Source organism: Miscanthus floridulus, chromosome 16 (assembly GCF_019320115.1).
Source record: "Miscanthus floridulus cultivar M001 chromosome 16, ASM1932011v1, whole genome shotgun sequence".
Classification (NCBI taxonomy): Eukaryota; Viridiplantae; Streptophyta; class Magnoliopsida; order Poales; family Poaceae; genus Miscanthus; species Miscanthus floridulus.
In genome coordinates, this window is record NC_089595.1 from 16786551 (window position 1) to 16800361 (window position 13811).

The 13811-nt window shown below is 48.4% G+C and overlaps 2 protein-coding genes across 2 annotated transcripts; one reads left to right on the top strand and one right to left on the bottom strand.

Annotated features, from left to right (window-relative positions):
• The first annotated feature begins 3214 nt into the window (after positions 1-3214).
• LOC136513428 (E3 ubiquitin-protein ligase UPL4-like) lies at positions 3215-10188 on the top strand. The gene is made up of 16 exons (XM_066507432.1): positions 3215-3707; positions 4471-4581; positions 4725-4841; positions 4933-5091; positions 5176-5310; positions 5648-5800; positions 5902-6023; positions 6133-7096; positions 7285-7342; positions 7439-8577; positions 8676-9008; positions 9094-9174; positions 9253-9321; positions 9401-9529; positions 9615-9698; positions 9797-10188. The coding sequence occupies exons 1-16, from the start codon at positions 3354-3356 to the stop codon at positions 9860-9862; spliced, it is 4074 nt and encodes a 1357-aa protein (XP_066363529.1). The 5' UTR covers positions 3215-3353; the 3' UTR covers positions 9863-10188.
• Positions 10189-10979: 791 nt separating this feature from the next.
• LOC136510339 (uncharacterized) lies at positions 10980-12374 on the bottom strand. Its single transcript, XM_066504826.1, has 2 exons — positions 11620-12374; positions 10980-11556 (listed from the first exon to the last, which is right to left on the bottom strand). Exons 1-2 carry the CDS (start codon positions 12372-12374, stop codon positions 10980-10982), a joined length of 1332 nt encoding a protein of 443 aa, XP_066360923.1.
• Positions 12375-13811: the final 1437 nt, after the last annotated feature.

A 13811-nucleotide genomic window follows, 5' to 3' on the forward strand; every position in this document is an offset into this window, starting at 1 on the left:
CGCCGTCTGGTGTCCAGCGCCAGATTAACTTGTCCGGCTGGGCATTGAGGCTGACGTGCTGGAGGGTGTTACACAGTTCTAGATACTCGATCACCGCTGTTTGTGACATGCCGCCGTTGATGGCACGCACCCACTGTCTGTTCTCTAGCCCCTCCCTTACAGTCTGCCGATGCCGAATTTGTGTTGGGATTAGCTGTAGGAGGCACGGCGCGATGTCGCAGATGCAATCCCCATCGATCCATTTGTCTTCCCAGAACAGGGCAGTGCGTCCGTCTCCAACCCGGTAGAACGTGGAGGTACTGAAGAAGGCCTGTACCTCAGGAGCCGTTTTGATCGACAACTCACTCCACGCGCGGTCACTGTCTGTCTTTTGCAACCATAGCCAACAAGTTTGTAGGGCGTAGCCTTGCAATTTGAGGTCGCTGACCCCTAGGCCGCCGAACTCGGTCGGCTTGCAGACTGCAGGCCACGCCACCATGCACTTCCCGCGCACAGAGGCGTCGCTGCCCATCCAGAGGAATTTCCTGCATATTGCATCAGTTTCCTTCCTAGCCCAATGCGGAAGGTTCTCAGCCATCATTGCGTAAATAGGGACAGCACGCAGTACTGACTTGATCCACACGAGCCGCCCACTTCGCGCCATGAGGGTGCCATGGCAGGGGGTAAGCTTCCTTGCGACTGCCTCGACAACGGACTGTACCTGTGCTTTTGGGATTTGCTTGATGCTCAAAGGCAGACCAAGGTACTTGATTGGGAACGGCTGCACCTGAGATCCTAGGATGTTGATGATTTCTTCCAGATTCTCATCCCCTCCATAGATGGGAGTGATGGAGCATTTGGCCATGTTTGTCTTGAGCCCGGAGGCTTCCCCAAAAATGGTCAGGATTTCCTTCACAGCGGTTGCTTCCTGCACTATAGGCCGAATGAAGAGCATAACGTCGTCCGCATAGATACTGCACTGATATTTGATCCCATGCGGTTGCATCCTCCTGATTACTCCATCTCTGCATGCTTTTTGGAACATTCCGTGCAAGATGTCCATAGCAATGATGAATAGCAGAGGCGACATCGAATCCCCTTGGCGAACTCCCCTCAGATGCGTGATTGGAGGCCCTTGGTGACCATTTAGAATGATCCTAGATGACGCCGTGCTCAGCAGGGTAGCGATCCATCTACGCCAAGTAGCTCCGAATCCACGAGCTTGACGTTGAGGAGGAACGGCCAAGACAAGGTGTCAAAGGCTTTGGAGCAGCATAGGCACCTTCTTTTTTCTAATCAGAACCGCCGCTCGTTGTATATATTTGAAATTGTCTTGGATGTTCCGGTTCCTGATGAATGCATTCTGATTCTTGGCTACGAGGTCGTCCCTTCTTGGCGCCAAGCGCAGTGCTAGAATCTTGCGCACTGTTTGTTTGGGCTTGTTTGACTTATAGGCCGTACTTTTTCAGCCAACGAACAGTATTTTTCTCTCACACCAAATCAGTCATACTTTTAGTCATGGCTTATCAGCGAAACAAGCCCAAGCGAACAGAGCGTTGATACAAGCTTGGCGAAGCCATGTATCATGGTAATATGCCCGAAGTCTCTGGTTATGGTTAGCAGAGGACCAACAAGCTGTACGAGCATACATCGAGTTCGCTTGTTGTACATTTGTTGGAATGTACATAAATAAACACTGTTACAAAAAGATCAGTTCATGTCACTGCATGTGCCAATTGCCAAGTTAACTAATCTTGTTATAAGACGATATGCAAGTTTAATACTAGTATATAATTCCCTACAGTTTAGGAGCTCAAACTGCGACACTGCAGCACGCAAGAAGGAACAACCTACTTGCCTGCATGTCTTCCTCTTCCTAGCTATCATCGCCGGCGTTCCATTCCATCGGAACGACTCTCAGGCCACCGCCGGTCACCATTACCAATGTACAGTTACAGGAGCTTGTACAGTCACCACACCACAGCACAGGCTTGGGATGGAGGACTGAGGAGGCTGGAGGACACGATAACTCCGGGGAATTTCAATACAGTACTATTCTACAATGCAGTACGTACGTACAATTCAATATAGGAGTACATTTTATTATATGTTTTTTCCCTAGCGAATGTAGTTTTTTATTTATTGTATAATATAAATTAATGATGGTACATTTTACGCGGGGTGCTACGACGAGAACTTGTGCAGTGTGTGGACTTTGATACATCGAGAAAACATCGTCGTGCCCCTTCTCTCTTTTTTTCCGGTTGTGCATTTACTTTCTTGCAATGTACTCTCTTAGAATTGACATGCTATTGTAGAGTTAGTACTTAGGGTGAAAAACTTGTGTGTGATTAGAGAACACATTTTTACACACATGGATGAATTTAGTTAAACGATAGGTTTAAGTTTCATGAGAATTTTAGATTAGCTCGACTCGACCTCCCTCTTAGGTATCTTGATCCTTTCGATTATAACTAAGTGGAATAAGATATTATACATATGTATTATTGAGCATGGTCACTTTAGAAGTAGCATAGCAAAGTTCTACCCCTACACACAGGAGACATCCCTGGTGTATATATGGCCACACACAAGAGATGCTCATACATTAAGCAACACGTCCACCTATGTACACATGGTTGACACTCAACCATGTGATGCTCAGAATCTAGATATTACGCCCATTCATCGTGTTCGTGCATACATGAGAGCGCACATATGTGTACCGAATGTACATTGAATGAGCCTGTTCACTGGTTTGTTCGTGGGCTGATAAGCCCGACTGGTGTTGGTTTGTTGTGAAAGAAAAATACTATTGGTTGCCTAATAAGTCCTGACCGAAACAACAAACGAAGTATTTGCGCTCGTCTTAGCCTATCGGACTCAGCCGCACGACGTGCCCGCACGGACTCAGCCGCGCGCGCTCGAGCCGGTCGGATACGGATCCGTGCGACGAGACGAGCCAGCCACCCGCAGGCAGAGGCGGAGGCGTGCCGGGCCGGGCCGGGCCGTGGCGTGGCGTGACTCTGCCCTGCCCCGCCCCTGTACGGTCTCTCGGGCGGGGGGGTCCCATGCATGCACCGCGCCGCACCGCATCGGAGTCCGGGTCCGCCGCCCTTCCCCCTTGCTCGCCGCCGCGATATAAGCCTTCGATCTCGACCTCGACCTACCCTACCCGCATTACCGCCAACCAACTAACGGCACGAGTCCGCGGTGCACGCGCGCGCCCGCGAACGAACGATCGCACCGACCGATCGGCCACGCGCCATCGGCGGGTAGGCACCTGCGACCTGCTGCCGCCGTGCCGCCGCTAGCTACTCTACTAGCGTAGTAGTCACGATCCTACCCAGGGGCGCGCGCGCGTCCGTCTCGCCATGGACGCGGGCGACGACGCGGTGCTGCAGTACGCGCTGGCGGCGATCGCCGACGAGTCCGCGGGCGCGGGGGAGGCGGCGGCGGCGCTGGCCGCGCTCTGCGACGTGCTCGCCGTGTCGGGGCCGGACTTCATCCTCGCCATCCCGCACGCGGGCCTCGCCGCGCGCCTCCCGGCCCTCCTCGCCGGCTCCGGCTCCGACGGCGGCGGCGACGTGCCGCTGCTCGCCGCGCGCGCCATCGCCGAGGCCTGCGAGGCCGCGCCCCAGTGGGCCTCGCGATTCGCGCGACACGGCGCCGTCGAGGCGCTCCGCGACAGGCTCCTCGCCGTCGACTGCATCGAACTCGCCGAGGAGGTTGGTTGCCGCCGCTGCTGCGCTCTTTTTCGTCTCTTTCCTTTTCACCTCGTGCCGTGCCGTCGTACTAAACCCCATTAATCCTCAGCTGGATAAACCTAAACCTCCCACCCATACTGCGTAAACCCTGTCTGCTTGTCTTGATCGTAATAACACTGCTCTTAATTAAGGTTGCTCGTCTAAATTAGTCGTACCGATCCATTAATGCCAGTGTCGTGGGCTGTGATTAATCTGTTGCCAGTCGGTTTCCATCTATATATGGCTTTCTAGGTGCCGTGTAGTCAGTTAGTCACGCCGGCTAACCAGCTCTGAGCCTCTCTTTGTTCATTCGTGGAGACTGCAATTAACATTGACAAGATTTGTTCCACGATCCTGTCATGTTGTGCAGTGGTCAGATTTCAAATTAAAATTGACTGGACGGTGGTAGGTAGGTGGGCTGCACACACTCCAGTTCACTAAAGCCATAGTAAAATTGCTAGTGTATCGCAGAGGGCATAAAACTGCAGTTGGGTCTTGGGTGTGACCTGATGAAAAACAGTGGTGTGACCTGATGAAAAACAGGATGGTGTCTGCACTAAGTTTGGGTTCCTTTACTACTCTCTTTTGCACAAGTGCAGGTGCATATATTTGTTTATAGTTCGTTTATATATTTGGTTAAATTCAACTCCTTGTGTTGTAATAAGTGTCCTTCTACCTTCGCTTGCTGTTCTTATTTTGGCAAGTTGGTGCTAAAAGACATCTCTCTTTGCTTTCGCTTTGGCAGTGCTTGCGAGCTCTGGACGCCATATCTTTGGAATGCCCTGACCAGTGCCTCAGACGGGGGGTGGCAGCTGCTGTGCTGCAGTTCTTCGACTTCTTTTCGACGAACAAGCAGGTAATGGCACATGAGCGAATGTTTTGTGGCCTGATCTGCTTCTCACATGAGCGAATGTTTTGTGGCTTGATCTGCTTATGCATTGTTCCTTCTCTGCCTTCATATGTCCTGTGCTCACCAACTGTTTGTGGATATGCCTACAGAAAGTGGCGCTCCAGATCGTCTCGAACATCTTCACCGATTATGATGAAGTGAATGCGCCTAAGGCCATGGAGGCTGTGCCTGCACTGTGCAACCTCCTGCAGTATTCTGATAGGATGGTAAGTAGGATTAATATATTGATGGTTTCCTTGTTCGTTTCTTTTATATGGGAAAATATATTGATGGGCCGTTGATCCTTGTGGATGCTAGATTCTCGAATCCGCTATTTCGTGCTTGGCATTGGTTGCTGCTGGTGCTTCTGGAAATGCTAAACACATGAGTAAGCTCTGTGAATCGAATGTGGTCGAGGTAACAATGACCTTGATGGATAATGAGGGGTGGAAGAGCCTCAGTGATGCCACCTTAACTGTATGTCTCATCACCCTTCCTTGAATTCGTTGTTATCTTTTAGCTTCCTTGGAACCTGAGGACTCAATCGAACATGTTTGACAGGGCATCCTGGGGCTGCTTAAAAGTCTTGTTGCTGTCTCCGCAAAGGCTGTGAAGTCTCTTTTTGAGTTTAATTTTTGTGAATTGCTCAAGCAGATGATAACTTATTACAGTTACTTGCACCATGATAGTGATAAGGTACTCTACTTCTTCTCTTTGTATTACTTAGTGCAATTTTGTGGTCATGCGCCTGTGATTGAGGTGCCTTAACTCCCGCCTAACGTGCCAAGTTCCATGCGGGAATGTTAACATCATGTGTCACATATTTATATTAAAAAAATAAATCAGAGTATACTTGCATTTACTTTTAGAGAGTGCACGAAGGGCAGCCCTTTTACATTCAAGCCACCAGTAGACTTCTGTGATATCACAAGATAGTAGATATGTGGATGCCATCTACATGCATGTTATGAAGCACCTGCAAACATCTTGGTGAATCTCTTGACAGTTGACATTATTCAATTCCCAACTGCAGGTCCAGATTCTTGTGGAGCTCATTTACCAGCTTATGCCACCTCTTGAAACCTCTGGTCAACATGCTAAACTAGTCACTGCAAAGAGGAAACTCATTATGAGACAAAGTCGATACATGAACCAGCTTGCTAGCATCGTCGCCCTTATAGTACAGGTACGAGGTATCTTTTCAGGTCCCCTCTACGGGAGGACCTCTGGGTGCCTGCAGAAGTCCAGAATTTCCCTTAACATGTGCACTTCTTTTGTCCAATGTAGGTTGCAAAATCTGCTGCACTATCATCAATTTGCTACAGCTGTGTTGTTGTCATTGGCAAGATTGTTGAATTAAGCACACCTAATTTCCTAATGGAGTTACAGAAGACTGTAAATCTCTCAAGGTAAATTTCTACAAAATTTATTTTTTCCTTTAGTAAGATTTTGGGCTTTGAAATTTGCTGCCTTGTCACCATGCATGATGTTCATGTTTATCTGTCATCTTTGTATCAGCTTTCTTAATTGTTTGTTGGCCCGGAAAAACCAACACATCTTATTCGAAATACTCAAGATTTCAAGGACCCTTTTGGAAAAAGACCAGCGCTTTTCCTTGGAGACCTTGACCAAGGAGGGTGTAAAGCATGCAATTGAGTATATAGTATCACAATCAAAAAACATCAGTCACCAGTCAGAAAGAAACAACAGCGTGAAAGAAAGTTGCCTTTGCTTTGACCTGGAATCTTCCTCGACTGTTGAGGCATGCAGCATTGAGAATGATGCTGTCATGGAACTAGCAGAAGAGATAAAGAAAAACTTCTTCTCGGTAAAACGGAGCATAAAATCTCCACATAGGTTTGGATTTACTCTCAAAAGTGTCAGGGACTTTTTTGCTAGGTTGAATGTATATGCCTTGACACACCCTGCTGAAAATCCTGATAGCTGCAAGCAGTTGTCTGATCTTTCAAGGAGATTATTATCAGATGAACTGCTAGTTACTTCCACTTTTGAGTTTGTGCAGAGTGGGTCTATCAAATGTTTTGCAGTTTATCTCTCAAACGGGGCATACTGCAATGCAGACCTCAATGATGGACCTGTACTTGAGCAGCTTAGTAAGGTGCAGAGTCGGCTGCAGAAATTTGCTAATTTGGCTCTCACCCTCTCCAATGAAAGTTCAGCAAATCCACTTGGGATTTTGGTGGAGAAGCTGCTAGACACTTTGCACATGTGCTATGACAGTTTTCCTGTAATGCTATCTGATGAACAGATTTCACGAGAGAGCATGATGATTCCGCTGAGATATCCCGAGGCCCAGAAACCAACGTCATTGGAATTAAAATTTCAGAGGTCGCAGAAGGAGAGAGAATTACGCAACTACAATGGTGTTCTTAGTGTCGACCTTTTCTCAACACCTGATACCACTGAGCCAATTCTATTTCCTGAGGTCTTTAGAAGAACTGATCAGGAACCTGGATCCAAGGTATTCATCAATACACAGTTGCTCAAAATATAATTCCCTCAATGTTAATGCAAAAAATGGGCTAATTCTCTTGAACTTGAATTATTCCCTTCTAAGTTTCTCTTGAAATTATCCCATACCAATGCACTTTACATACATGCATATAATCATATCCATTTAACAATTCCCACTTGTTTCTATGATTGCAGAATTCCAATCAAGAGAAAGGAGCAAATGGGAGCAGAAAATCAGTAGAGTCCAAAAATGGTATACACCCTCTTCTCTCTTTAATGTCTCATTGCCTCTTGCTTTCCTTATTCTGTTAGTCTTGCTTAAATAAAGTAACACCCGCATATCTTCCAGATGATGGGAACACATCCTCAAGACTGAGATTCTTGTACAATGGTGTGACACTCCAACCATCTGTTACATTTTTTGAGTCGATCCTTCGTCTGATGAACAAGGGACAATCTGATCTCTTGATCGACCCATCTTTCTGGGAAGAAGAACACAACATAACCTATAGGAAAAGAAACAAAAGCAAGGAGATCTCTTCTCAGAGTTCCTACTATACTCGGTTATCGTACGTGCAAGAAAACCTTCAACGCGCATGGTCAAAGGACCCTTTTTTCACTGCCATACTTCATGGCAAACTTCCTGGTGATCTGGATGTGTCTGATCTGTCATACAATCTTTTATTCATGCTGAAAGTTCTTGAAGGGCTGAACCGTTTTTCATACCAACTGTTGATGGATGAACAGATAAACAAATTTGCTGAAGGAACTCTACAAGATATGGATCTTGAGGTGGCAAGATATGCAGTTCCAAGACATCAGTTCATCAGTAGCCTTCTTGTAAATAAGCTAGAGGTGCAAATGCAAGATGCCTTGTTTGAGGATGGTCTCATACCCTCATGGTGTGTCTATCTGGTTGAGACCTGCCCATTCCTGTTGTCCTTCGACACACGGTGGAAGTACTTCTGCCTGACTGTGCATCGCTCATTCATTCCGGACCAAGTTAACAGTTCTCCAGAACAGGTTCACAATATTTTAAACCAAGTTAATGGTCACTCGGACCAGGTTAAGAGTCCTCCACAAAGTAAAAGGTACAGGGTAGCCCGAAGTGCTATCCTTGAAGGTGCTGTATCAGTGATGACCAGTCATGGCCCAAGCAGTAGGATCATTGAGGTGGAGTTCGAAGGAGAGGTTGGGACTGGGCGAGGTCCATCATTTGAATTCTACACTACAGCTAGTCATGAACTTCAAAGGGCCGGGCTTGGAATGTGGAGAGGAGACAGTGGTGAACATGGATTCATTCATGCTCCTTTTGGACTATTTCCAAAGCCGTGGTCATCATCAGGCACTTCATCACAAGGAGTTGATTTTACTAATATGCTACAAAAATTCAAGCTTTTAGGGAATCTTGTAGCGAGAGCAGTTCTGGATGGAAGGATCCTGGATATTCCACTTTCTAAAGCATTTTACAAGGTCATGCTCGAGCAGGTAATTCTTTCAGCAATCACCATGCTATGACCCTTCTGATTCCCAATTTCTGATTCTGAACTTCTCCTTTGTTCTAATCACTGTATTTTTGGACTTAGGAGCTCGATATATATGACATCCCACTGTTTGATCCTGAGCTGGGCAAGACAGTAATAGAGTTTCAAGCACTTGTTAGCAGGAAGAAATTTTTGGAAACCTCTTCCAGAGCATCTAACCCTAAGGCTGATTTGTCCTTTAAAAACGTGAAATTGGAGGATTTGTGCCTTGACTTCACTCTTCCTGGAAATCCTGAATATGAACTTGTTACTGGAGGCTCAGAGAAGTTAGTAACACTTGACAGTTTAGATGAATATGTATCTTTGGTTGTTGATGCAACACTGAAGAGCGGGATTGCCAAGCAGATCGAGGCTTTCAAGTCTGGAATTAATGAGGTCTGTTTCTCATGGAATAGAGCTAAATGAGTTTCTCTCTCTCCTATGCAAACAGCAAATACTAATTTAGGTCTACCACTTGCAGGTTTTTGCTCTTAAGGCCCTCAAAATGTTTACAGAGGAGGAAATGGAACGCATACTATGTGGTGAACAGGATGCTTGGGCTGTACGTGTCTTTCTGTACTCCCAAAGTCTTGTGCAAACAGGATCCTTTCATTGTTCTAATTGTGTTTACCTTTTGCAGTTAAAGAACCTTGAGGATCACATGGAGTTTGAGCATGGCTACGATATGAGCAGTCAACCGATTATTATTGTAAGTAGTATGCCTATCAGACTTTGTATTCCTTGAACTCTAACCAACTAATTAAGAGCTCAACTGTAACAACTTGCAGTTCCTGGAGATATTGCGAGAGTTTGGAAGAGAGGATCAGCGGGCTTTCATACAATTCAGTACTGGAGCCCCTCAGCTCCCGCTTGGTGGCCTAGCTTCGCTTGATCCCAAGCTCAATGTCGTACGCAAGGTTTGTCAGCCTAGCAAATTATACCACTAGGGCACAAACCTATTCTTTTGATGAATACTTATCTGCCATGCATCTTGCTTGACAGCAATGCGATGGCAATGTAGACGACGAATTGCCAAGTGTCAATACCTGCCGGCACTTTATCAAGCTCCCTCCTTACTCCTCGAAGGTAACACAAAAATCATATCAGTTTAGTAATCTGTTTCGTTTTCGTGAAGATGAAAAACTGAGACCTATTTGTCGTTGGTATCTGTTTCTTGATCGCAGGAGATAATGAGAACGAAGCTCAAATATGCCATTACAGAGGGTCTAGGCTCCTTTCACTTATCATGATAACAAGACAGAAGTGCACAGGATAATGGAAGAACAGTGTACATTATGAAGGGGTAGATAGCAACTGATTATTGGTGATTTATTAGAATCACACGACAGATCTAGACTTGATGTGAATAGCCATTAGACATCTCAATATTCTGATTTAGCTATTTTTTTGAACTAAAATTTATCTATTTTTCTGGTTGGGGATCAGATTAGTTGCTAGAGACGGAGAGTTTTCTCCCCTCGTATGTACTTGTATGTATAAAACTACTGCGTCGAACGCCCTTCTGTTTTCATCTCTGTTTTTTAATGATTGATTGTCAAAGAATATGCAAATTAATTTCTTCTGAATCTCAGGTATTAATATTTGTTGTCTAGTAACATGAATTTGTGATGGATAGCACTCACTTCCTGGTGTATATATGAAACCTGCATGATAACAAGTATGTAAATTCTGCTAGATTTCGGACGCGGAAATAAAGATTGCATCGTGACAAGACATTCTAGTAATATAACAGAATGATCTGCTGGTGGCATCAAAATTCCCAAACCATTCATATATATATATATATATATATATATATATATATATATATATATATATATATATATATATATATATATATATATATATATATATATATAAATAAATAAATAAAAGCATAAAACATCACCACTCAGATGTGTTTTTACATCATCTGCAGCATATGAATTTAAATGTCACCGTGTAGACGACAGCCAAAAAGATATGAATTAAAATGTCACCGTGTATAGGACAGCCAAAAGGGATACACTAAGTATATATATGTATATATATAATAAAGCGACCAATCCACTGCTTCGCCTATATGAAACAACGGTTGATGGACTACTTCCTAAGGTTCCAATCCAAAAAATCTCATCTCACGAACTACCATCCCCTGGCAACCCAAAAGTTCGAAGCATGGATGAACAAGCAACCTCTTCACTGCCTCCTCGTCTCGATCACTACCTGAAAGAAAAAAAACATGATTTGTAACTACTAACCAAAGTAAAAACAAGAGCACAGAACAGCTAATGAAGCTACATTCTCATATAACACGAAAGAAGAAGAAATTACCATGATAGTAAGTACGCGAACCGATCAAAGTAGCTACTGAAGAGCTTCAACAGGTGAGGTGTCCGACGGCACGCTCTGATGTGGCTGTGGAGGATCAACTGGTGCGGCTGGAAGCGACGAGGTAACACGGAAGCTGACCAGGGACGCCCTGATGGAGCCGATCTTGGCGGTGCCTGAGAACGCCTTGTCGGCATGCACGCCGTTCTTGAAGATCACCAGAGCAGTAGAGTTCTCTGCCCGGACATTCATGACTGGCCCAAACCGGCTGAAGATCATGGTCAGGTGACGCGCCGAAGGCACAGCGCTCGCGCTGCTGAAGTTGAGCACCAGCCCAACTTCGTGATCGCCATTGTTCTTAGGAGGCAGCTGCTCATCTGCAGCTATTGCACACCTTGCCATGTCTGGCACTGGCACTGCCGGAGGTGGAGGAGGACAGGAGTTGCCGTTGGCCCTGAGGATCACTGGCGAGACCGACATCTGCTGCGCGGCACGGCTCATGAGCTTCCCGATCTTGGTGGACATCTGCTGGGGTGTGGGCTGTGGTGGGAGATCCTCCTGTTCCAGGGCTTCGTAGTCGACGGTGTCACAGGCTGCGTTCCCTTTCGTAGCGCTGCGGCTGCTCCTGGTCACCCTCCGTTTGGCAGAACCGTCACCGCCGGCTCCTGCGGTCGACGACCTCCTCCGCTTGGCTGTCGCAGAGACGACACCATCGATGCCGTGGAAGACCGTGTACTCGGGAAGGCCCCTCGTTTCGCCCCTCCACCGGCCGAACGCCTCGAGCTGCGCCCCGGCGACGGTGAGGTCGACCCTGTCAGCCCCGGCGCGCGGGTTGGTGGCGAGCGTGGAGACGTACCCGACGAGCGCCTCGCCCTGGAGCGCGCCCCTGGCGAAGGCCGCGTCCACGGGCGCCCCGTACGCGCCGTCACGGACGCCTGCGTTGTCGATCACCTGCCTGCTGGCGCCCGAGGCGCCGCCTCCGCAGTCGCAGCAGCACGAGAGGCCGGCGGCCACGCGGCGCGCGACCTCGGCCAGCGCAGCGTCCACGGCGGCGGCGACGGGGGCCATGGCGGCGAGGCGCGGGAACCCGGCGCGGAACGGGAGGAGCGCCGCGGCCTCGTTCCACGCGAAGGTCTTGTCCCAGAAGTAGGCGACGAGGACGGCTTGGCGCGGCCTGCGTTGCGCCCGCGCGTCCGCCGACGCGTCCACCGCGTCGAACACCTGGCCGGGCCACCACGGGTGGTGCCTCACCTTGGCCCACACGAGGCGCCCGGGTGCCGCGAGGCCGCCGACGTCGTCCTCGAACGCGCACGCGTACCTCGCGCGCTCGCGGCCCAGCGGCGGATGCTGCGGCGCCGCGGGCTTCGCCGCCGTTGCAGGCCGCGCGTGCCGGCGCGGGCTCCGCAGGAGCTCCGCCACGTGCAGGTGCATGACGCGGAGCCTCCCCGGGCGCAGCACCGTGCTCCCGGACCCGAAATCAGCGTCCTTGCCGGGAAACGCAGCCGCGGCGTCGCCCTCCGCCACCACCACCTCCGCCGGCGACGACGACGCCATGTAGCACGACACGCCTGGGAATAAAGAAAGAACAAAACGAAACGACACGATCAGCGCATGGAGCGAGCTCCTCCTCCGCAGCCGCCTCTCCTTGGACGTACACGAAACATGGAGAGTTGGAGACAGAGAGGGAAACGTACGGACGGCGGAGGGAGACGGCGATCGAGGCGCTTACCGAGGAGCGGCCGGACTGGTGCGGCGCGGGCGGGCGTCCGGGGCGAGAGAACGCCGCGACGGGTGGCGGCGGAAGCCAGCGAGACCGCGCGCGAGAGAGGAGGAGGAGGAGGAGGAAGAGGTGGTGGTGGGGTTTTGGTTGGGGGTTTGGGAGGGAGGCGCGGCAGGCAGGAAGGAGAAGAGAGGAGATCAGGAGAAGGTGGGTGGACTGGAGTGTGTGATTGTGGGTAGACAAGGGGGGTTAATGCAAAAAAAAAGATTCTTGCATGAACATGACTACATGAGCCCTGTCTCTCACGTCTGCAGTGAAGTTGTGCAGAGAGCCAGAGACTACTTTCTTCCTTCTTTTTGTTTTTGCGTTTTTTTTCATTTTTCTTTTGTTTTGGAAAAAAAGGCTTTTAAAGCAGTAGTACTATGTAGGTGTGGGTCTTGTGGATTGTGGTTGCCGTTCAATCATAGTTGGAATGCTAGCTTGTTTTGTGAATTGTGACAAGCAATGCAAGAAGCTTTCAAAAGGACAATCACCATGTTTAGCGCAGTACTTTTCAGTGTTTTTCACTCATAACGAATCAGCACAAGCCAAATTTCAGCGAAACCAGCAGGGCCAATGCAATTGGTGTGGCTGTGGATTTGGGATGAAATGTTCTGAACCAAACTTGAAAGTTGGTTGGTGCACACCATTAACCCAGGTTGCTTTTGCTTTTCATTTCAAAGAGCCTCAGCCTTCGATGTCTCTCTTTCTATCTCTCTGCAGTCCCCCTTTTTTTTGTCTGGATTTGGCTGCATCTTCTGTGGGTGTGGTGAGTCATGTGTGGGTGTTTTGGTGCAGATCGAGTTGCATTCTGTCCTGCTCCAGCAAGAAACTCATTGCACGAGGAATCTCACTGCGTCCTCCCTCCGCTGGGTTCTCTCTCTCTTGTTGTTCCGTTCCAGAGAGGCGGTTACTGATACTCTGCAGCAGATTGCAGGAGCATCTGCTTTATCCAACCGATTCCCGCTTCTCCTCTCAACGTGTTGTTCAACAACTCTGAGGAATTTGATTACGATAGTCCAAGGCCGTTGGTTGGTTCTGAGTTTGGTGGACTTGGACTCAGGCCAAAACAACACTTGTTCATGCGCTGCATCAAATTGTGGTATACA